At 42.1% G+C, this 23,358-nt stretch overlaps 1 protein-coding gene across 1 annotated transcript in view; it reads right to left on the bottom strand.

Moving 5' to 3' along the window:
* Positions 1-13,946: 13,946 nt before the first annotated feature.
* Positions 13,947-23,358, bottom strand: part of tmem231 (transmembrane protein 231) — a 34,422-nt gene continuing 25,010 nt past the window's right edge. Inside the window, exons 4-7 of the mRNA XM_080186816.1 lie at positions 22,609-22,752; positions 19,021-19,102; positions 18,814-18,917; positions 13,947-15,189 (exon numbers count right to left, since the gene is read on the bottom strand). Of these exons, the coding sequence (XP_080042942.1) occupies positions 15,025-15,189; positions 18,814-18,917; positions 19,021-19,102; positions 22,609-22,752 (495 nt within the window). The 3' untranslated portion in view covers positions 13,947-15,024. The remainder of the gene's footprint in view (positions 15,190-18,813; positions 18,918-19,020; positions 19,103-22,608; positions 22,753-23,358) is intronic.

The following is a 23,358-nucleotide window of genomic DNA, read 5'->3' as shown; positions in this document are numbered from 1 at the left end:
TAACCCATCCCTCCACTTCCTCATCTAGGTCATTTATGAAAATGACAAACATCAAGGGTCCTAGAACAGATCCCTGGGGCACTCCACTGGTGACTGACCTCCATGCAGAAAAAGACCCGCCCACAACCACTCTCTGCCTTCTGCAGGCAAGCCAGTTCTGGATCCACAAGGCTAAAGCCCCTTGGATCCCATGCCCTCTCACCTTCTCAAGAAGTCTTTCATGGGGGACCTTATCAAACGCCTTGCTGAAGTCGATGTACACCACGTCCACTGCACTTCCTTCGTCAATGTGTTCAGTCACATTTTCGAAGAACTCGACTAGGCTCGTAAGGCACGACCTGCCCTTGACAAAACAATGCTGACTATTTCTGATCATGTCAAACCTCTCCAAATGCTCGTAAATCTTGTCCCTCAGAAGCCTCTCCATCAGCTTACCAACCACTGAGGTCAGACTCACCAGTCGGTAATTTCCCGGGCTATCTCTGTTCCCTTTCTTGAAAATAGGGACTACATCCGCAATCCTCCAATCTTCCGGAACCTCTCCCGTCTCCATTGACGACGCAAGGATCATCGCCAGGGGCTCTGCAATCACTTCCCTCACCCCCCACAGTATCCTGGGGTACATCCCATCTGGTCCCGGCGACTTATCTATCTTGATAGAATTCAAAAGTTCTAACACATCCTCCTCCTTAATATCCACAAACTCAATCTTTTCCATCTGCTGCAAATCCGTAGCAAAATCTCCCAGATCAGTTTCCACTGCGAATACTGAGGCAAAGTATTCATTAAGCACCTCTGCCATTTCTTCTGGTTCCACACAGACCTTTCCCCCTTCACCTTTTATAGGTCTCATCCCTTCTCTTCTCATCCTTTTACTTTTCACATATTTATAGAAGGCCTTGGGATTCTCCTTAATCTTACCCACCAAGGCCTTCTCATGACCCCTTCAGGCTCTCCTAATTTCCCTTTTAAGCTCCTTTCTACAATCCTTATACTCCTCAAGATCCTTAACATCTCCTAGCTCCCTGAACCTTTTGTACATCTTCCTTTTCCTCCTGACTAGGTTCACCACAGTTCCCACGACCTACCAAAACCCCCTTGTCTCATCAGAACGTTGTCATGCAGAGCTCCAGACAAACATTCCTTGAATATCCGCCACCTTCCTTCGGTACTTTTCCCTAAGAACGCCTCCTTCCAGTTTATTTGTCCAAGTAACTTCCTGACGTCTTCGTATTTCCCCTTACTCCAGACAAACACCTTCCTATCCTGCCTGATCCTATCTCGTTCCAATGCAATTGTGAAGGAAATAGAATTATGATCACCATTCCCAAGATGCTCTCCTACCGAGAGATCCATCACCTGTCCTGGTTCATTCGCCAGTACCAGGTCAAGTACAGCCTCTCCCCTCGTAGGCTTATCCACATACTGTGTCAGGAAACCTTCCTGAACACACCTAACAAACTCTTCCCCATCCAAACCCCTTACCCTTGGGATATTCCAATCGATGTTTGGGAAATTGAAGTCTCCCATCACGACAATTCTGTTATTACTACATCTCTCTGGAATCTGTTTCCCTATCTGCACCTGTCAACTTCCCTGTCACTATTGGGCGGCCTATAGAAAACACCCAGCAAAGTTTTCAACCCTTTGCTGTTCCTAACTTCCACCCACAGAGACTCTGTAGATAGTCTCTCCACGGCATCCTCCTTCTCTGCAGCCATGACACTGTCCCTGATCAACAGTGCCACTCCACCACCTCTATTGCCTCCCTCCCTGTCCTTCCTGAAGCATCTGAATCCTGGCACCTGAAGTACCCAGTCCTGTCCCTGAGACATCCAAGTCTCCGTAATGGCCACCACATCACATTCCCAAGCAGCAATCCACGCCCTAAGCTCATCTACCTTATTCACTACACTCCTGGCGTTAAAATAGACACACCTCAGCCCCTCAGTCTGGGCATTTCCTTTCTCCACCCCCTGCCTAACCTCCATCTCATACTGCCTGCAGTCCTTCCCTACCTGGGAGCTAACCTCCTCCGTCCCAGTCTTCCCATCACAATTCCCTCCCCCCATCCTTTCTAGTTTAAAGTCCCCCCAGTAGCCTTAGCCAGTCTTCCTGCCAAGATATTAGTCCCCCTGGGATTTAAGTGCCACCCGTCTTTACTGTACAGGTCACACCTACCCCTAAAGAGGTCCCAATGATCTAGGAACCGGAATCCCTGCCCCCTGCTCCAGTCCCTCAGCCACGCATTCAGCCTCCACCTCATTCCATTCCTGCCCTCATTCTCCCGTGGCACAGGCAGCAATCCTGAGATTACTACCTTCGCTTTTCTCTTCCTCAGCTGCCTACCCAGTTCCCTATAGTCCCTTTTCACGACTGCCTCCCTCTTCTTGCCTACGTCAGTAGTACCTATATGCACTACAACCTCTGGTTCCTCACCCTCCCCCTTCAGGATGTCTGGGACACGCCCAGAGACATCCCGGATCCCAGCCCCAGGGAGACAAACCACCATCCGCGACTCACGTCTACGTCCACAAAAACGCCTGTCTGCCCCCCTCACTGTGGAGTCCCCTATTAGTACTACCTTTCTGCTCTCTTTTTTAATTTTTTGACCAGAGACCTGGCCACCGCTTCCTCCCTCAGATGAGCTGTCCCCCCTAGTAGTACTCAAGCAAGAGTACTTATTTTGAAGGGGGACATCCACAGGCGTGCTCTCCATCACCTGAGGTTTCCCCTTCCTAATTGTTACCCATGTGCCTTCTTCCCATTGCCCTGGTGTGACTGCTTGCTGATAGCTCCTATCAATTACCTCCTCACTCTCTCGAATGAGCTGAAGGTCCTCAAGCTGCATTTGCAGCTCCTTAACCTGGTTCCGTAGGGTCTGCAGCTCCACACACCGAGCACAGGTGTGGATGTCTGGTAGACCAGGAGCTTCCAAGACCTCCCACATGTTGCACTGGCAACAACATACTGGCCTCACACCCATACTTGCCCCTTTTTAGTAACCCAGAGGAAAAAGTAAAAAAAAACTTATAACTTACCTTGCCTCACCCTATCTCTTTGGCCCTGTGAGCCAAAGCCCTTACAGCACACTCAAAAACAAAAACAGACTTACCTGCTCTCAGTCAGAGCCCCTCTCTGTCTCTCTCTCTCTCTTTTTTTTAGGTTAGAGGAGGGGGGAGGGCTGGGATACTCTACCTATGTAGAGTATCGGGAATCCTCTCCGGTCTAATTTATAGTAAGGAAAAAAAAACTCCACCCGAGTGCCCTAGCAACTGCTTCCGGTGCAAAACTTAAAGAAAGCAAAACAAAACTAATACAAAGTTAGTTTTAAAAAAAGGAAAAAGTCGCTGTACTCACCCACAAGCTCTCCACTCGCAAATCACAGCCTCTCTTCAGTGCTCCCACGGAACAATGAGGCTGGATACATTATAAAATATACTGTAAATATAACTCAGAATGACTCCTTATAATTCTCTTTATGACTGTATGCTTTTTAGCTACGTAACATCTCGTTGAGTCAGCAGGATATTTCACATACACGCCTGCAAATTGCATGCAGAACCAGATTTTACAATAGTCGCCACAAAAGGGGCCTGATTGTTAAGGTCCCCCATTAGTAGGTTTTTAAGAGAGGTTGAAATTGTGGGAGCAGGATTCCCTCCAGGTTCCTGCCCGCCTCAGCCACACAGCTCTTTTAGGCTCATGCAGGGAAGTCCTCAGATGGGAAGCCCTACCTTGCCCCAGCTGAGGCCTTTAAGTGGTCAATTAATGACCACATAAGGGCCGTTTCCCACCAAGCCTCAATTTTTAGGTTGGCAGGAAAACTGAACATCTGTGGGAGAAAACTGGGAATAATCAAAGTTAGCTCTCAGGTGGGAAATGTGGGAAAGGTGGGGAAGAGTCCTCCATCAGAAGCCCCCTTCTGACTGGGCATCCTCCTCTTAAGACCTGATGACTTTTTAAAATTCATTCAAAGGGTGTGGGCTCCACTGGCTAGGCTGGCATTTATTGCCCATCCCTAATTGTTCTTGGGAAGGTAGTGATAAGATGCTTTCTTGAACTACTACAGTCTCTACGGCATAAGTACACCCTCAGTGCTGTTAGGGAGGATTTTAAACCAGTGATTGTGAAGGAATGACAGCGATATATTTCCAAGTCAGGATGGTGAGTGGTTTGGAGGGAAACCTCCAGCTGGTAGTGTTCCCAAGCTTTGGAACCTCCATCCTCCCTACCACTGCAAGTTTAGCACCAGTCACCACTCTTAATGGTGCTGCTAATATGGCCAAGCTGCAGGATTTCAGGCTGGATGTTTTCCCATATGCTGAATTCTCTGATTCCCATCTATACATCATTCCTTTGATTAGCTGAGATCATGTGATGTAAATGCATTTCACACTTACCCACGCAGCATTTTCCTTTTTTTTTGTCAGGGTGGCTCATGTGAAAAAATACTTTTTGCAAACATTGCTGCCCAATAGACCTTTTAGATTCACAGGCATTATTGTGAGCGGAGTGTAACCGTCCTTGATAAACTGAAGTAAAAAGACATCAGGCCTAACAGATTTCAGCCCAAATAAACCCTGCAACCGGCATTGAAAGTGGGAGAAACCACATCACTCAGCCCTGTTGTCCCAGTGACGGTCTGTTAATTGGTTGCTGCCAGCATAATGTCATCCCAGCTTTCCACTGCCCACCATAACGGGGTTAGCTTCTGTTTTCAGACCTTTCCCTAGAAACGGGAGGAAATCTCCAGCTCTGACCGAAGAGATGTGATTGTAGGTAATTGAGGAGGTTGCAGCAACATGCCTCACTACTGGATGAAGATCTAGTGAGCTGGCAAGGCCAGGAAAACTGGTCCACCACATTACTGATCCACCTGGATCCTGTGGTTTAAGCACCACACCCCTGCTTTTCAGTCTGTCTTACCAAGCGTACTTCATTGCACACTCCTCTCACCACCTGAACAGAAGCAGCACAAAACCTTCATTTTGTATGCACTTCAGCACTTCTCTCCAGGATCTACTCAGCCGCGTGCTGATGTTGAACTCTGGGGACCGCTCTTAAGAAGTGGAATGCTGCAAATGCATCACCAACATGGGTAGTTATTGACAAATGTGTCACATGCTCTAATAGTGAACAGGATGGAGGAACTCCATGTAGTTGTCGAAGGAGGAAGAAATTGCAAAAATGTCTGACATAGGTCACAGGAGGAAGTCTCCCAACGCCACGTTAAAGTCCAAAAGATTTATTTGGAATCACAAGCTTTCAGAGCCCTGTTGGACTTTAATCTGGTGTTGTAAGACTTCTCACTGTGCCCACACTGGCATTTCTACATCATGATACATGTCATGCAGCTTCAAGAAGGACTGTCCATTAAATCCATGATCATGGTTATGCAAGCTTTGGATGCCATTATGCTGCTGCCTTAACCAGAACGACAGATATCTTAACTGTGCTCTTCCAATGCGTCACTGATTTCCACTGAGCTGGCCTGCAGCAGAATCACAGGAGGGATGTAGCACTGACCCATCATGATGACAAAAGGGGGCATGCAAGTGGGAATTCCACTCAAAGCACTCTCACTTCTCATCCCCTGTTCCCTTCAAACCCAACATGCTATCTCGTCTCTCAAAAACTGTGCCTGCACGGATGCAGTGAAGCAAATTTTGGCAGAATGCCAAAGGGCTCTGGCATAGACAGGCCATCATCTCACGTGAGAACACCATCCACCAGGTACACGGCACATATTCTTGCAACTCGGCCAACGTTGTCTACCTGATACGCTGCTGGAAAGGATGTCCTGAGGCATGGTACATTGGGGAGACCATGTAGACGCTACAATAACGGATGAATGAAACCAGTCGACAATCACCAGGCAAGACTGTTCTCTTCCTATTGGGGAACACTTCTGCTGTCATGGGTATTTGGCCTCTGATCTCTGGGTAAGTGTTCTCCAAGGCGGTCTTCATGACACACAATAGCGCAGCGTCGCTAAGCTGAGACTGATAACCAAGTTCCACACATGAAGACGGCCTCAACCAGGATCTTGAGTTCATGTCACACTATCTGTAATGACTTGCCTGGACTTGCAAAATCTCACTAACTGTCCTGTCTGGAGACAATACACATCTCTTTAACCTATGCTTAATGTTCTCTCCACTCACATTGTCTGTACCTTTAAGACTTGATCAGCTGTAAAGACTCTCATTGCAATCATTATTCTGTAAATCGAGTTTATGTCTTTATATGCCCTGTTTGTGAACAGAAGTCCCACTCACCTGATGAAGGAGCAGTACTCCAAAAACTAGTGGTGTTTGCTACCAAATACACCTGTTGGACTTTAACCTGGTGTTGGAGACTTCTTACTGTATAGATAGGCGAGTCAGAGTAGGGATCTGAGCAAGCTGCCTGTACCTCTGCTGAAGGTACACTGGATGCATCATGTAGAAGCAATAGCAGCAAAGGTGTTACAATTAAGGTGTTACAATTCATCATCCAAAGCTCCACTGGTGAGTAGTTTGTTCATGGGTATTCAAATGTTTCTCTGTTAAAGCCAGAAGGGGGTGCAGTGGATCTGGACTGTGGTAGTGATCTAAAATTAACTTATTTTAGCTGTATGCCTATCCGAACCCAACAATTCTTCAGAGTTAAAATTCCTTCATTCTGATTAGTATAAACAATGCAATTTATCTTTATCTGCAAATACTGACCTTTGACCAGCCAACGCTAGTGGACCTAAGGAGATATGCTACCTGATATCTTCTCTTCAACTGAATCAGAATATCAACAAGTTATTTTCCCAGTGTGTTTATTTGATTTATTTTTCGTGCACACATGATGCACATTTCATGCATATGATTTATCAGCATTACAGCCCAAATTAATTGAAATCTGGTAAATCAAGTTATCTTAGTCAACTAAAAAAATTGAAAAATTCACTCTAATGCCAGAATCCACTCAATTTTTAAGGGTGGCTGAATATTTCGACTTTGTGCCATAATCTGAATATTTCGACTTTGTGCCATATGGGCAGCATGATGGCACACTGGTTAACACTGCTGCCTCACAATGCCAAGGACCTAGGTTTGATTCCTGGCTTGGGCCACTGTATGGAGTTTGCATGTACTTTTTCTGTCTTGTGTGGGTTTTCTCTGGGTGTTCAGGGTCCCCCCATAGTCCAAAGATGTGCAGGTGAGGTGAATTGGCCATGCTAAATTCTCTCTCGATGTACCCAAACAGGTGCTGGAGTGTGGCAACTAGGGGATTTTCACAGTAACTTCATTAGTGTGTGAATGTAAGCCCACTTGTAACTAATAAGTAAATTTTAACATTTAATTGATGAAAATTTTAAAAAGGTCAAAATGTGTTTGTGTGTTGATTGGAAGCAGAAGAAACTTGATAATTATTTCATAGAACAGAATATGAAATAAATGATAAAACTCACAGAGACAATATGAAACAAAGAGAAAGGGAAAAACACAATCACATATTTTTCCATATTTCATTTTTCAAATATATGTGTTCTAACTTTTAAGTTAGATGATAATAAAAACATAGGCACTCCCTCGAGTATTACAATGTGTAAGCTGTCAACTTTTAAGATTGGCTGGGCCCATGGAATACAGATTCCCTGGGGATGTTGTTTCTGCAATAGCTCAAATATTACAGTCGGTAAGTAGGTTCATCCTCCTAGGTACAATGATTCTATGTGCCACAACTTAACCATGTGACAAATTATGCCAGGATGTTTGGCTCATCAAAAATACACTAATATCATATATCATCCTTACATCTTAATAATGCACCTATGCCAATTTTTTGCCCCTTACCGCTGAGATAAACTACTTTGTTTGCAGCAGGAATAGAAGCAGATGGAGATTGATATGGACTTGAAACACCAACTGTGTTGGGCTCCACAGGTGCTGCCAGTGCTGCTGATTTTATCTAGCATTTTCTGTTTTTATTTCAGGGTTCTAGCATCCGCACAGTATCTTGCTTTCATTTGTTTGGAGCAGGGTTTGGGACGGACTACAGTTTAGGAAGGTTGGAAGACGGGAGGTCGGTCAGGAAAGTATTAGAATAATAGAGTTTGAAGACGACAAAGATATACATGAATCCCAGGAGCAGATGGACTGAGGTAGGAGTGGGACAAGCAATAGATGGCCTTTGTGATGGACAGAATATGGGGTCAGAAGACTAGATCAGGTCGTTTCACTTCTCAACAAATAGAATGTTTCTTTCTTTTCTGGAATTGATCCGAGGTGGGAACATCCTGACTTGCATAGCTTAAAACCACAATAGCTAATCTGATTACAATAATTTATGTGTCACATGCAGGAGGCTGGATTTTAAGGGCCTCGTCCTGGGCACGTTTTCAGCAGGGGGCACACAAAATATAAGAGGTGCCCAGCCCACCACTTTCCCACCCACCCCAGAATTTCCATAATACAGCAGGTTAGCAGCCACCGTTTTAAAATAAATAATTAACATTCAATTGAGCTTGTTACCAAGCCTATTAGCCAGAATATTACACTGCTCACAGAATAATATGGTTGACATGGATAGACAAATGGGAAGTGGGCTGTCAGTTTTTTTTTAGCCCAAGTTAAAAAGTGGCAGGGAGGAGGGCGGGGAGGGGGCCTGGTGCACATCTCCCAGTGTTATTCCCACTTTGTTCCATCCCATCTACCCTTACAAACCAACCCCCCCACCGCCCCACCCAACCTAAGTTGCCAGCTCCCTCCCCACCCAAAAGGGCCTGACTTAACTAGCTCGTGGATCCACTTTCTCCTCTTTGTGGACTTGTTTGCAGTCCCAGCTGCACCCACTGCCACGCTCTGGCCATGCTCGGACCACTAGAGCTGTTGACCAATCAGGTGGAAGTCCCACTCTCTGCTCATTTGTTCACCACCCCCCCACCCCCGACAACTGTGTGTTATGGCGATGGGGGTTGGTTTCTTTCAGCTGAGTCAGCTACTGAGTGGCTTTCCTTCCGAGGTGAGGGCCAGTCACATTGGATTAACCTTTTAGACCATATCCGAGTGAAATATTTTATAAAATAGAAAAAGCTTTCATTATGGATAATTTTAAAAGGAATATGAACACTATGAGTATTTGTGAACAAAAGTTTATTAAAAATTATGAACAATTTATAGAAAGCATCAAACAAAAATGTATAAATTGTTACTTTGAAAGTGTGTCTCTAGCAAGAGTATTCAAGAATTTCCAAAATAAATGTAACAATCTTTCTTTTTGTGCTAAATGAAAGACATTTGCAAGTAACATCTTAAATCAGTGCTCTTACAAGTCAGAAACAAGCCTGGACCGTAAGGCAGGAAAATTGTTGAGCCAGGTTATTGATAATGTAAGAAATAGTTTCTTTAAGATTATAGAATTATCAGGCATCATGTTGTAAATCCTAAGCAAAGGTTATATGCTTTCTGTTTCTGTCATTCTTCAGAAAAAAAACATTCTAAGCAGCCAGGGACTGAAGCAGAACATAAATGTAGGTCATGGTTTTCCAATCCCACTCACCTGCAGGGTTTTCTAGTTCCATCAAAATCAATGGACTTTTGGCTGACTTGCCATAACCGCTAGGATGGAGCCAGAGAATCCTGGCCATACAAAGAACTGAAGGCAGGGAGTCTTTGCACCTTGTGTATCCTTTTATTTATACAAATGTCTGATATGACACAAAATGACCCTCAGCATGAGATAAATTAAAAAGTGGCTTCAAGCCAAAGTGATGGACAGTGGAGGAGGTGATCATCCTGACATTGCCTGGGCTTGTAAAATCTCACTTACTGTCCTATCTGGAGACAATTCACATCTCTTTAACCTATGCTAATGCTATCTCCACTCACATTGTCTGCATCTTCAACACTTGAATAGCAGGTTAGCTGTAAAGACTTGCATTCTAATCAGTATTCTGTAAACTGTGTGTGTCTTTATATGCCCTTCTCTGATCAGAACCTTCCACACACCTGACGAAGGAACAGCGTTTCCAAAAGCTTGTAAGATTACTATCAAATAAACTGGTTAGACTCTAACCTGGTGTTGTGAGACTTCTTACTGTATTAGACCATAAGACACAGGAGCAGAATCAGGCCATTCAGCCCATTGAGTCTGCTCTGCCATTCAATCATGGCTGATATTTTTCACATCCCCATTCTCATTCTCACATCTTTGGCATCTGTCCTGCATTCATTAGTCAGATGGGTTCAAGCAAATGATTGACACAAAATAAATAACTGGCCTCAAGAAATAACGCATATTAATGGGTGCTAGGAGTTAGGGTACAGGCCACGAGATGGCAGCCCTCTTCTGACAGCCTCCCTCTTTAGATGGGAGGCTGACCAGGAAAGGTCAAGGAAGAAGAAGACAAAGGAAGAGTCCCTAACAGTCCAGTTAAATTGCAGAATGTCGCTGTCACAAGCTAATATGATCAACGCACTCTGTGCCAACTGCCCATTTGTCCTCTGGGATCACTGAACTGTTCTCAACAGTTATGGGTCAGATACTTTTCCTGCCTATATAACTAATGCATTATTTCTAAACTGTTCCTCCTTCATAAATTATCTAAAGATTACTTATGAATACATGACTGTATATCTTAGGGTCTGTGACTCCTGAATTCAAAATTATGGATTGGTGTTAGAAGTGGATTCACAGTGGTCCAGATATCATTGACTAGACATTTGAGAAGCAATAGTCTTAATTTATAGTTCAAGACGTGTAGAGTAGTTATTAAGTGAAGCCAGGTGTCATTATGGCATTGATACGCACAAGAGAACAATTGATAGAGAGCCTAACTAAGAAAACAGGCCTGTCTATGATGAGACTTATCCTGGGAACTGTAGAAGAGTGTGATGGAAGTTACAAATATATCTTTGATCAGCTTAATAAAGAGCTTCAGGAGGTAAGTATCAAATTTAAAACAGCATATTTGCAGAGACTCCATTACTGTTACCAGCACAAGGGAGAGTAAAGATCACCATTTTGCTTCCCTGAACTCAGCCTCTTTTTGAAAGGGCTCCAGTTATTAATCTGTAGTACACAGGACATTAAGTGGCCTGCAGCAAGTTGGTCCAGGATACCGAAAACAACTGCAGTAATCTCTCCCAAACATCCACGAAAGCTAAGGTAGTCGCCATCAAGGGTCTAGGCAGAAATCTAGACCACCCAGGAATTTGGTGTCTAGAAGCAGCACCACAGTGCGCTGTTCTAATTGCAATCTCCAAGCCCTCGATTCCCATGCCTCCCACAGTCGGCATATTATGGAGGCTGGCAGTAACATTGAGTCTTGCTTTCTTCCTCCTCCAGTGCAGATGAGTTCCTATTAACCTATCAAGGTTAAATAGACCTGAAGCAGCATTAGAAGTCATGCAAATACAGTGAAAGTGCGAGACCAGTAGACTGCACTGTTGATAATAGAGAGCATCAGCAATTAATGTAAAGTCAACTCTGACTCCTCCACCACCATCATTCATGATCCTTAACCCAAGCCGATGAAGCAAGACTCTTACCCAGCTGAGAGTATTCCATACATTCGAAACACCAGCAAATAGTTGTTCAAATAGGGCATTCTTTGTAACATCAGAAATTCAAATATAATCAGTTTGAGGAAGAAGTTTTAAAACAACTAACATTTAATGAAAAATGCTGTGAGCTCCTAGGTTGAGAAAAAAATAATTAAAGACATACTTTCAATTAGTAAAGTCTGAATTACAATGTACTTCAAATGCCTACAGTGCACCAGCAGGCCGTTCGGCCCATCAATCCTGCACTGACAACATTTCCATCCAGGCCTTAACCCCACGTATTTACCCTTCTAGTCTCCCTGACACCAAGGGGCAATTTTACATAGCCAATCCACCTAACTCGCTCATCTTTGGACTGTGGGAGGAAAAAGCAGCATCTGGAAGAAACTCACGTAGACACAGGGAGGACGTGTACTCTACCTTGTGATGGTAACAGTAATGAAACCTCTCTGCAGATATGCTGTTTTCAATTTGATATTTTCCATCTGAAGTTCTTTAGAAAGCTAATCAAAAATACATCTGTAATTTCCATTGCACTCTTCTATTCCTCCCAGGACAATCTCTCGCCATAGATGGGAGTGTTTTCTTAATACTATGAAAAGGCTCAAAAATTTGTTCTCAAAATATGGAGATAAGATTGAAGTCTTGAAGCTTGGCAGAAATCCAATTTGAACTTGTCAAAACACTTGTTGCCTGGGCTGGAGAGTTTTACTTATGAAGGGAGATTGGATAGGGGGGCCAAGAATTGATTTATGGGGGACAACAGAGGTTAACTGGGCAGGAGTCACACTCCACTCACCTGATGAAGGAGCAGCACTACAAAAACTCATGATTCCAAATAGACCTGTTGGACTTTAACCTGGTGCTGTGGGACTTCTTACTGTCCACACCCCAGTCCAACGCTGATCTTCACATCAATGTTTCCAGTGGTAGGGGAGTCCAGAACTCAGGGTCTTAGTTTGAGGGCACCCAGCCCGGGGAGAGAGGGCATCCAGAAGTAAGTCTTTTAGAACTGAGGTGAGGTGAAATTTCTTCACCCAGAAGATGGTGAATGTATGGAATTCACTACCACAGAATGTACTTGAAGCCAAAACATTTCCTGATCTCAAGAAGAAATTACATTTAGCTCTCTGGGCTAAAGGGATCAAAGGAATATGGGTGACAAGGGGGGAAATCAGAATATTGAATTTGATGATCAGCCGTGATCAAAAAGAATGGAGGAGCAGGCTTGAAGGGCCAAATCGGCTATTCCTGTTTCTAGTTTCTATGTTTTTATGACCTCGTTTAAATATTACTAGTGACCCTAGGATGCAATTGTCCGGGCTCACTTAGCTCTCCATCCACACCAGTGGAGATCCTTACCAACAAGAATCGCAAGTGGTCCCCAGAAATGGGGAACCTGACGTGCTGGCCTTACTGGTGGGACCAGAGGACATTGAGACTCTCCGGGTGGTCGGGGTTCAATGTCCATTGGGCAGCCTGGGACCCTGGCAGTGCCCATCAGGCACCCTGGCTGTGCCAAAATGGTGAGGCCTCAAAGGGTACGGCTAGCCAGCTCACAGCCACTCAAAGGGGTGTAGATCGGTAGAAGGGGAACTGCATGGGGGGGGGGCGGGGTGTGCATTGTGTGTGACCGGAGTTGCTAGATATCTCATATACTATGTACACTAGATCAGGGCACATGCCTAAAAGTCTGCAGCCAGCTTCCATGGCAAGCTTAGGATCTGTCCCCCCCACAACCGGCATGAAACTTTCTACTGCAAATAGAACAACAGAGTGTGGGAAAATTTTGTGGGGTACTCCCTGAAAAAAATTGTGTGGGGTAGCTCCCTGAAAAAGACCAAGTGAAACATTCCAGTTTTCAGACTTTTGTGATACTTAGAAATTTTGGGGGAAAATTAAACCATTTAATCTTAAGTTGGGGTGAGCAGTGACCTGCCCCATCATTACCTCATAGGCTCCAACATCCAGGCATCATGTATACGTGGCATTCACTCTTCCATTCTGCTCTTTAACTTTCTTTCCTTCCCCACCCCAAATGGGTATAGAAGTTAAGAAGCTTAGTTTAGAGTACAAGTCATCCAGACTTGAAACATTGGCTCTATTCTCTCTCCACAGATGCTGAGTTTCTCCAGTATTTTCTGTGTTTGTTTCAGATTCCAGCATCTGCAATATTCTGCCTTTATATAAGTTACAGTGTTCATTGCACTTATAATATCTTTAACATAACTATTTAAGGTTATTACTATTCTCGTTCTTTGATTTTTGTGTAGCTTTTTTTGTTTTAAACTAAGAAACCCTTATGGTTTCATTTTTTCAGTAAACAACTAAATTTTGGATTAAAAAGAATTGAACATGTGACCAAGATCATAACAACAGAATGACTATGAGCAATAAGATAGCTAAGTTTCATACTGATTACTGCAATTTATTATTAATAAAGGCCAACGATGTACAATTCTTCAAAATATGGATCTAATCCAATTCAAACCCTTACATACTGACAACACTGTCAGATTATCGTGTAATAAAAGCACAATTTAATTTGTATATCAGTGGTATTGTACATTACTGCTTATAAAATATTACATCCCTAACCTTGTATACATATATACACGTAGAAATAACATATGCATGTTTCTGAAACTGTGCCAGCAGTAACATACACAAACATTGTAAACTCTAATTCAGGTAGTTACACAATGAAAGTTGTAAACATTTTGCATGGAGACCATTTAAATGCAAGGATTTCTCAAAGACTTCCAATTAAATATTCCAATCTACTACTGGATCTTACGTTTATGCTTCTGCAGTGCTATATGGCAAGTATTGAGTGGTTCTAATAGAAGTTTGATGCTCTTACATTGAATAATTAAAAACTTTATAATTTTTCTTAACTTCTTATTGGAGGTCCACCAACATCATATAGGTATTATCTAGTGAATTCCTCATAATTATGGTGCTTTAGTAGTGAAACAAAGTGGAACCATAAAGTGTAAATCAATTATGAATTGATGCTGTTCATCATCATTATTCTATGCAAGACATGTGCAACTTCTGATCATAAATACTTTTAAGAAGACTGATAAGTACATGAGGGAGAAAAGTCTCGGACTGTATGTGATTATGAAAATTAAGAGAGACTTGTACAGAGATTAAACACCTGCCTTGATCTGACAGGCTGAATCACCTGTTTGTTGTAAAATTCCTTGTAATTCTATGAAAGGTGTTTTAGGCATAATGTATTTTTGCTGGGGAAAAGATTGTGATTAGCATCTTTCCTATAACTGTACTTAATCCTTAGTTCACACAGGTATGCAAGCAATACAAATCAGAATTTGCCCTTAAAGCATCCTGCAGTATACAGAAATAAATTGCACTTAGGATCAAATACTGATATGACAACCTGACTTGTTACGTATCAGATAGTTGCTGTGAATTTGAGATCAGTAACATTTTACAAACTATTCTTTAGTATTAGTTACAACTGGTGCTGCTTATATGGTGGCACCATTATAGCAGTTAATACGTGATTTTGGAAGACAAAGAGTTTGATTTTCTCAAAGACCCACAAAAATATAAGAAGAATGCTGACATACTGAATCCAAGCGACCTTTATAATTTCCCAGAAACCAGGACGATAGGTAAAGCCACAATTAAGGAAAACAAGCAAAAAATGTAAATGTGAAATACATGTGTACAACTATGTATGAATATCGCAATAAACTTGTGCTCCAACAATTCCTGCCTGACTGTTATCTCTAGCACATTTTTATTCTTCCAGCATCCACATCCTGTACTTGTCATTCACCAGTACTGAGCAGAATCAATGGTCTTTTGTTAGAAACTCATAGTCAAGAACACCCAGTAGTCTTGAAAGTAACGTAGATTATAATAGTAATAAATATAAACACAAGGAAAAAGAAATACTTATAAAGTGTCATCCATATGTTCATCGACACAAGCTTGGTGCAAAGACTGCCACCCTTCTTTTTTCCGCCATAACTCTGGCCTTCTCAAAAGCTGAGCATTGTGCATCTGTATGGGCCTCTAACCATCGCACCAAACTCACTGGCATACAGCTTCACTCAGTAATGAGGATAATCTCTGGAACTCCGAAGTTCAATTTGAGTACAATGGTTACCAGTTCTCTCAATTATCACCCCTCCCTCAATTTGAGGGATGGAACAACATACAGAGAAATAACTTGGACCATCCCATCCATAGGGAATTCAGGATCTCCCAACTCACCTTATGACTATACGAAAGTCCTTCGGGACATTAACTGAACATCTCCCACTCCAAAATATTGATGAAAGCTGGAGGAAAGCTTAATCAGAAAACAACCTCTCAAATTAGTTTTCAAGCCCTCAATAGAATAAAGACTGAACATGGCAGATGATATTCAAGTGGCACCTCAAAATCTTGTCTGGTTGTGACTGCAGAAACGCTGACCAAATCACAGAGCACATAACATCTTGCTATCAACTTAAGTTTGAGGGGTGAATTACATTTCCTAACCAATAGGGCATTAGGGAATATGACATTAAAACTGTGAGAACACTTTCAATAGATAGGGAGATACTGAATTCTGAATCACAATCCCCCACAGAACTACTGAGGTGCAGCCAGAAGGCATTAGACTTCAGAATGATGTTCCAAATGGACCATAACTTTGAATAATGACTCAGTAACTCCAATGAGCACACAGCCTAGCTGACAAAAAAAATTCTAAATCCATGAATGATCACTGTCATGGTTACATGAATGTTAAAAACATCCTAATTCATTATAATGAAGCATTGCTGACTAAACCCAAGAAAAGATTTCTTCTCATTGTTATGTTTTAGTCAATGATCTACAATTGTTCCTTCGTAATTTAACCCTTGAACCCAAGGTAATTTTGACGAATCTGGACTGCACCTCCTCCAACGTTACTATGTTCCTCAAAAAGTCTGAATGCAATACTCCAAATGGGGTCTGACGAAGATTTCATACAACAGCCCACCTGTCATCACCTCTAGGAACTGCAGTTGGGTGTTACAACAAATAACATGACAAATTTCTTTAGCTCCCTCAGGAGATTTCATGCTTGTGGAAAAGTCAGAGTGGGTCTAGTCACACTGGTGAGGCAGGCTTGATTGATCAGGTGGTCTTTTCCTGCCTATTGTTTTTGTATGTTTCTAATCTCTTTGTTTGCTTACGAAACAGGTAAAAGAACATAAGAATGTAAGAAATAGGAGCAGGAGTAGGCCATCTAGCCCTTCGAGCCTGCTCCACCATTCAATAAGATCATGGCTGATCTGAAGTGGATCAGTTCCACTTTCCCACTTTCTCCCCATAACCCTTAATTCCCTTGTCTATCAAAAACCTATCTACCCGCAACCTAAATATATCTAGCAAGGTAACCTCCACCACTTCAACGGGCAGAGAATTCCAGAGATTCACCACCCTTTAAGTGAAGAAGTTCCTCCTCAACTCTGATCTAAACTGCCCCCCCCCCCTTATCTTGAGGCTGTGCCCTCTAGTCCTGTTGTCCTTTCTGAGCAGGAAAAATCTCCCTACCTCTACCCAACCATCCCTTTCATTAGCTTATACGTCTCTATAAGATCCCCCCTCATCCTTCTAAACTCCAACGAGTACAGACCCAGTCTATTTAGTCTCTCTTCATAGTCCAACCCCCTCATCTCTGGTATCAGCCTAGTGAACCTCTCTGCACTCCCTCCAAGGCCAATATATCCTTGCGCAAGTGCAGCGACCAAAACTGCACACAGTACTCCAGCTGCGGCCTCACCAGTACCCTGTACAGTTGCAGCAAGACCTTCCTGCTTTTATATTCTATCCCCCTCGCTATAAAGGCCAGCATCCCATTCACCTTCTTGATCACCTGCAGACTGGGTTTTTGCGACTCATGCACAAGGACCCCCAGGTCCCTCTGCACCGTAGCATGCTGCAGCTTTTCACCCTTTAAATAGTAATCCTTCCTACTATTATTTCTGCCAAAGTGGATAACCTCACACTTGCTAACATTATACTCCATCTGCCAGGTCCTTGCCCACTCGCTCACCCTATCCGGATCCCTCTGCAGACTTTCCACATAATTTGCTTTTCCACTCATCTTCGTGTCATCAGCAAATTTCGTCACCCTACTCCAGATCATCTATATAAATGGTAAATAGCTGAGGCCCCAGCACCGATCCCTGCGGCACTCCACTAGTCGCCAATCGGAATAGCACCCATTGATACCAACTCTCTGCTTCCTATTAGGCAACCAATTCTCTATCCACGCTTACCCCCAACTCCGTGCACCCTAACCTTCTGTAGCAACCTTTTATGAGGCACCTTATCAAATGCCTTTAGAAAATCTAAAAACACCACATCCACCGGTTCCCCTGTCTACCGCACTAGTCACATTCTCATAGAAATCCAATAAATTCGTCAAACAAGATTTCCCCTTAACGAATCCGTGCTGCGTCTGCTCTATCAAACCATTCCTGTCTAGGTGCCTCGCTATTTCTTCTTTGATGACGGATTCAAGCATTTTTCCAACTACAGGCATTAAACCAACCGGCCTATAATTCCCTGCCTTTTGTCTGCTACCTTTTTTAAACAGCGGCGTAACATTAGCCGTTTTCCAATCTTCCGGCACTTCCCCGGAATCCAGCAAATTAGTAAATAATTACTAAGGCATCCAGCTATCACTTCTGCCATTTCCTTCAGAACACTGGGATGCATTTCATCCAGTCCTGGGAACTTGTCCACCTTCAGTCCCATTAGTCTACCAAGCACTACCTCACTAGTGACAGTAATCACATTCAGGCCCTCAACTCCTACCATCCTTCTATCTTTAATATCTGGCAAACTATTCATGTCCTCCTCCGTGAAGACTGAGGCAAAAAACTTATTTAAGGCCTCGGCCATTTCGCCATCTCCCAATGAGTAAAATCCAGTAAAAAAATCTCAGTGGTGAGATTTTCAACTCTTCACCGTGCAGTGTTACTGAAATTGACTGCAACATTCTTTACTAGGTATTCACAGCCTGGAACAACAATGATAGAATTGGCTATCTAAGCAGCTAATCACATTAAAGGCCATTCACAGCTCACCAACAAGGAAACAAAAAGCAGTAAACTAAAATCAATAATTTTCTTTTTACATGGAAAATATTAAAGTTAGGTATATGCACATGGGAAAAGGCACAGCCTGAGGCAGAATCCCGAATGACAGGTCGCAACTTTTAACATTATCTTGAATTTTAAAAAGGATATGTGATAATTTCCACAGGATATCTGATGATTGCATTAATCACAAATGGGGCGCCAGCAGCTCTTCCTACTGTCCACACAGGATACTGATTGCTAAAAATTGTCGTTACTAAAACCCAAAAAGATAATATCCAAATTAGATTAAAAGGGAAAAAAGTTGTTCTTTTATATTGTTACACCAAGTTACAATATTACAACACTTAAAATCTCACCATTTCTTTCCTGGTATGATGCAATAACATCAGCCACATCAAAGGCACTTGCAAATGGACTGTCTTCCTTAAATACTGAAACCTGGAAAATAAAAATGATATACAAAACTCTTTCAAATACTCATCTGATTGGTATCGCATTAATCCATCATTAATAAATAGCAGTATGCAAATGGTCCATAGTGCACTGGTCAATTATTAACTCAAATCTTTCCTGTTTCCTCATTCCAGAACATTACAGGCTACAAAGCTGACAATTATATACTTAATTCTCTTAATTTTTTTAAGGTTGTTGAACCTGTTGAATGTTTATTAGTTTTCGAGCAGTCCAATACTGTTACTTAATATGAGTGCACAGTAGTTAGCACTGCTGCCTCCCAGCATCAGGGGTCGAGTTTGCTTCCAGCCTTGGGTGGCTGTCTGTGTGGAATTTGCACATTCTGTCCGTGAATGGATGGGTTTCCTCCAGGTGCTCTGGTTTTCTCCCACTGTCCAAAGATGTGCAGGTTAGATGGATCAGTCATGCTAAAATTACCCCTTAGTGCCAGATGATTAGCAACATAAATACATGGGGTTACAGAGATAGGCCTGGGTGAGATTGTCGTCAGTGCAGGCTCAATGGGCTGAAAGGCCTCTTTCTGCACTGTAGGGATTATATGATACTCTAAGAACCAGATTTTATGGCCCAAAATCTAATCACCTGACAAGCACCACCTCCCCTTCATTCTACCCAGTAAAATGCAGTCTTAAGTGTTGATAAATATGTAACTAAAAGGTTGAAACTCTGGCAGTGAGTATGTTCAGTTATTTTTATTTCATACTCTATGTCTTCCACTTCCCCAGCTGTGTACACTTTATAACCTCCTTTGATCAGCAGGCTGCGCATTCTAATTGTTCGCTAATATTGCTGCCTTAACCATCCAACACAACTCCCGCCCCACCCCTCCAATCACATCCCCAGACTGAGTTACTTACGCACAGGGTGAGCTCACATGGTAAATATTAATGAAGAAGGTACTTTGGCCCATTTTATTTCTACAAGGAGCCTACAAAAATACCATTCCTGACAACTAGATAGGGGATTTTGACTCGACAATCTTCAAAGTTCATTCCAAATTTCCTGCTCTTTTATTGAGAAGAACTTCCTCATAACAGTTTTCATAATTTTATCATATGCCCATGTCCTACCATTCTGGTATTATATAAACGTATGAGACAGGTGCAGGAGTAAGTTATTCAGCTGCTCTAACCTGCTCCACCATTCATTAAGATCATGGGTGATCTGTTTGTGTTTTATATTGCATGTTCCCATTTACCCATGATAACCTTTGACTCCTTTGCCTAACAAAAATCTATCTACCTCCACCTTAAAAAATATTTAATGATTCTTGAGTTAAGGAGTCCCAAAATTGGACAACCGCCAAGAAAAAATAATTCTTCTCATTACTGTCCGATAAAGGCAACCCTAATTTAAAAACAATGCCCCCTTGTTTTCGACTGACCCACAAGAGGAAACATCCTTTCCACCATCCACCTTGTCAAGATGTTTCAAGATTTTATATAATTGAATCAAGTCACTGCTCACTCTTCCAAATTCCAATAGAGACAAGTCAAGTCTGTCTAACCTCTTCTCATCAGACAGTCCATTCATTCCTGGTATCAACTTCCTCAGAACTACCTCTAATACATTTACATCAGCTACGGGAGAAGAGGCAACAAGTAAAAATTGAATTAAAAATGGTTATACTCTGTTGGAAGAAAGGAACATTTCTTTTGAGAAAAAAGGGGTGGATTCTGCAGTCATTGTGTTGTAAAGGTGCTTGCCCATGGTATGATGTATAAAGTCAGATATTAAAAAAGAGAAAACATTAGAAAAACTGCTGATAGCCATTATTGACAATTGGAAGCAAATACCTGCATGGTGAGCAGCACCATGCTTGATAATAATCTGGGATCTGTACATAGTTGAAGACTATTCAGTTCAAGTTTAGACATACAAATCGCAAGATCTCATAATTAAGTCACCATTATGATGGCCACGAAGAACACGTAGGAATGTTGATAGATCTCCCTGTGGGCTTAGTGGAATTTAAACTCTCTTATTGAATGAGTGAAGGCTCGCTCAATGAGAAGCACGCACCAGACCTTAAAAGCCTGTTGCTTCAACCCAGACCCACTGTTGTAGGACCTGGCGTACAAACCTACTAGCTGTGAGCTACAGGTGCAGTTCTTCCTTTTTGGTTCAAAAAGGAAGAACTTTTAGGTTTCTGGTGAGGGGAAACTGGCTTTAGCTGAATTACTTCACAACTAAATAAAACCCAGAACACAACATATTGTTTGAAGTAACTCAGATTTATTTTTTCTGTAACTGGTTTTTCTATATATATGTGTGTATGAAGTCCTTCTCAATAACTCTTTACAAAGACTGAAATTCCCTCTTTATTAAGATGTTCTTCATTACAGTATCCTTGGAGACTAGAGTTCAGATTTGTAGTGCTTTTCCACACCACCTCAAAAAGCTACAGAAAAATAAGCCACTTGGCCCATCTGAATCTGTCAACAACATCCTATAATTCTCTCCAATCACCAGTAGCTAATTTCCTCTAGAAAAACAATTTTTTTTAGGCTTCTGCATATTTTTAAAGAATTTAACTGGTGTTAAAAGGGCATCAGCAGTCAGAAATGCTGGTTGGATCTTCTGTTGCCTTATTTACAATGCTTCAACTACCATCCTAAGTAGGATCCAGAGATGGGCACCTAAGGGGTACTGGGAGGCTACTTGTAATATATAAATCTGTGTGCTATTAGAAATGCAGGGCCCCAAATGCAGTTCTGTGATATTAATGAGTGAAGCGTGTGCAATGAATGCTCTGTCTATTTTAACAGTGTTAAATGGCTTGATCAACAATCTGTGAAAGACCATTTGGTCCACCTTGCCTTTGCTGTCTATTTAAAAGAGCTATCCATTAGTGTCAATCCCCCACTCTTTTTTCATAGTCTTGCTCTTTTAAGACTAACCCCACCTTTCCCAGCCCCCACAAATTCCTCTTTAAACCTCAGTTCTAACTATCAGCTGGTTCTGCATAAAATTATGCCAATTTTGGTTCTCCCCAATTGGCAACCTAAGTCAAAGTATCAGTCTGATGCCTGCTGGTAACATATAAATCAAGGCTAGGCCAAAAGTCACTTGGACCTCACAACAGTGACAACATCAGACAAACTTCATCCATCAGTATCCCATTGTATGCATTAGGTTAAAATCATGTTCACTGAATGTTCAAAGTAACATGTGTACAAATCTTAATGTAATCTTCTTGATATGGAAATTAGTGGTGAAATAAATACCAACTTAATAAAATCTTTTTTAAACTGCTGCGATGGCACTGTTTTTGAGACAAACAAACGTAGTAAGTCAACAGCTTCAGATGTCACCACTTTTAATTAGAACCGATAATTTTGAGGTTTAGTTGTAAGTTTGGAAAATATTTAAATTATCATGGTAAGATTTTACTGTTCACAAAAAGCTTCAAGGCAGAAATTCCTTATTCTAATAAAATATAAACTTTTTTAAAAAGGGAATAAACTTACATTATAGCGTGCGTCAAGACCTTTGTGTCGAAGTGGCTCTCGTTGATGTAGCTTTAAGTCACCATTCACAGTAAACTGAGACCCAGGAATGGAGGATGAAAAGTAGGCAAATGCCATACTCTGCATTATGAATGTAGACATTCTCTGCAAACAACAACAACAATAGTTAAGCTAATGAAAGATTTTCCACTATTTGGAAATTGGAAGTAATGCTTTTGGAAGTACTGCTGATTGAGGGGATGGCAGGGAGGCAGGGGAAGTACAGAACATTTTCAAAGTAAGATTTTGGAAATAAGTTTGCACAAGATGGGCAGAAAAGCAAACTTCTTTCTGATTCTTGGAAAATAAATAAAATGTTTTCCTTCCCCATCATACACTGAAGGATGGATAATATTAGGTCCCCTGCCATTGAAATAAAGATATCTGGGCAAACAGCATGGAGGAGAGAGCAGCTCTTGGATAAAGGGCAGTTTAGGGATGTGAGATTTGAGGTGCTCAGGGTTATGTTTGGCCAGTCAGGATATAGGGCCTAGAAGCAAAATGACTATGTTTTCAGTAGTTAAGAATGAATACTGGGGATTTTGGTGCCTTAGACATCAAATCTTGGGTCTGCTATCACGAAAGTTAAAGATAAACCATAGCAGATTTCCTGAGGGAATAGAGAGTGGTTGGATGAAAGAAACTGTTTCTGAGCCAGTAAAGAAACAGATTAATAAATATATTAACAAATATAAATGGACAGAATTTGCT

This window comes from Carcharhinus amblyrhynchos, chromosome 4 (assembly GCF_965287045.1).
Source record: "Carcharhinus amblyrhynchos chromosome 4, sCarAmb.v2.hapA, whole genome shotgun sequence".
In the NCBI taxonomy this organism is placed as follows: domain Eukaryota; kingdom Metazoa; phylum Chordata; class Chondrichthyes; order Carcharhiniformes; family Carcharhinidae; genus Carcharhinus; species Carcharhinus amblyrhynchos.
This window is presented reverse-complemented; position numbering and strand designations above follow the sequence as displayed.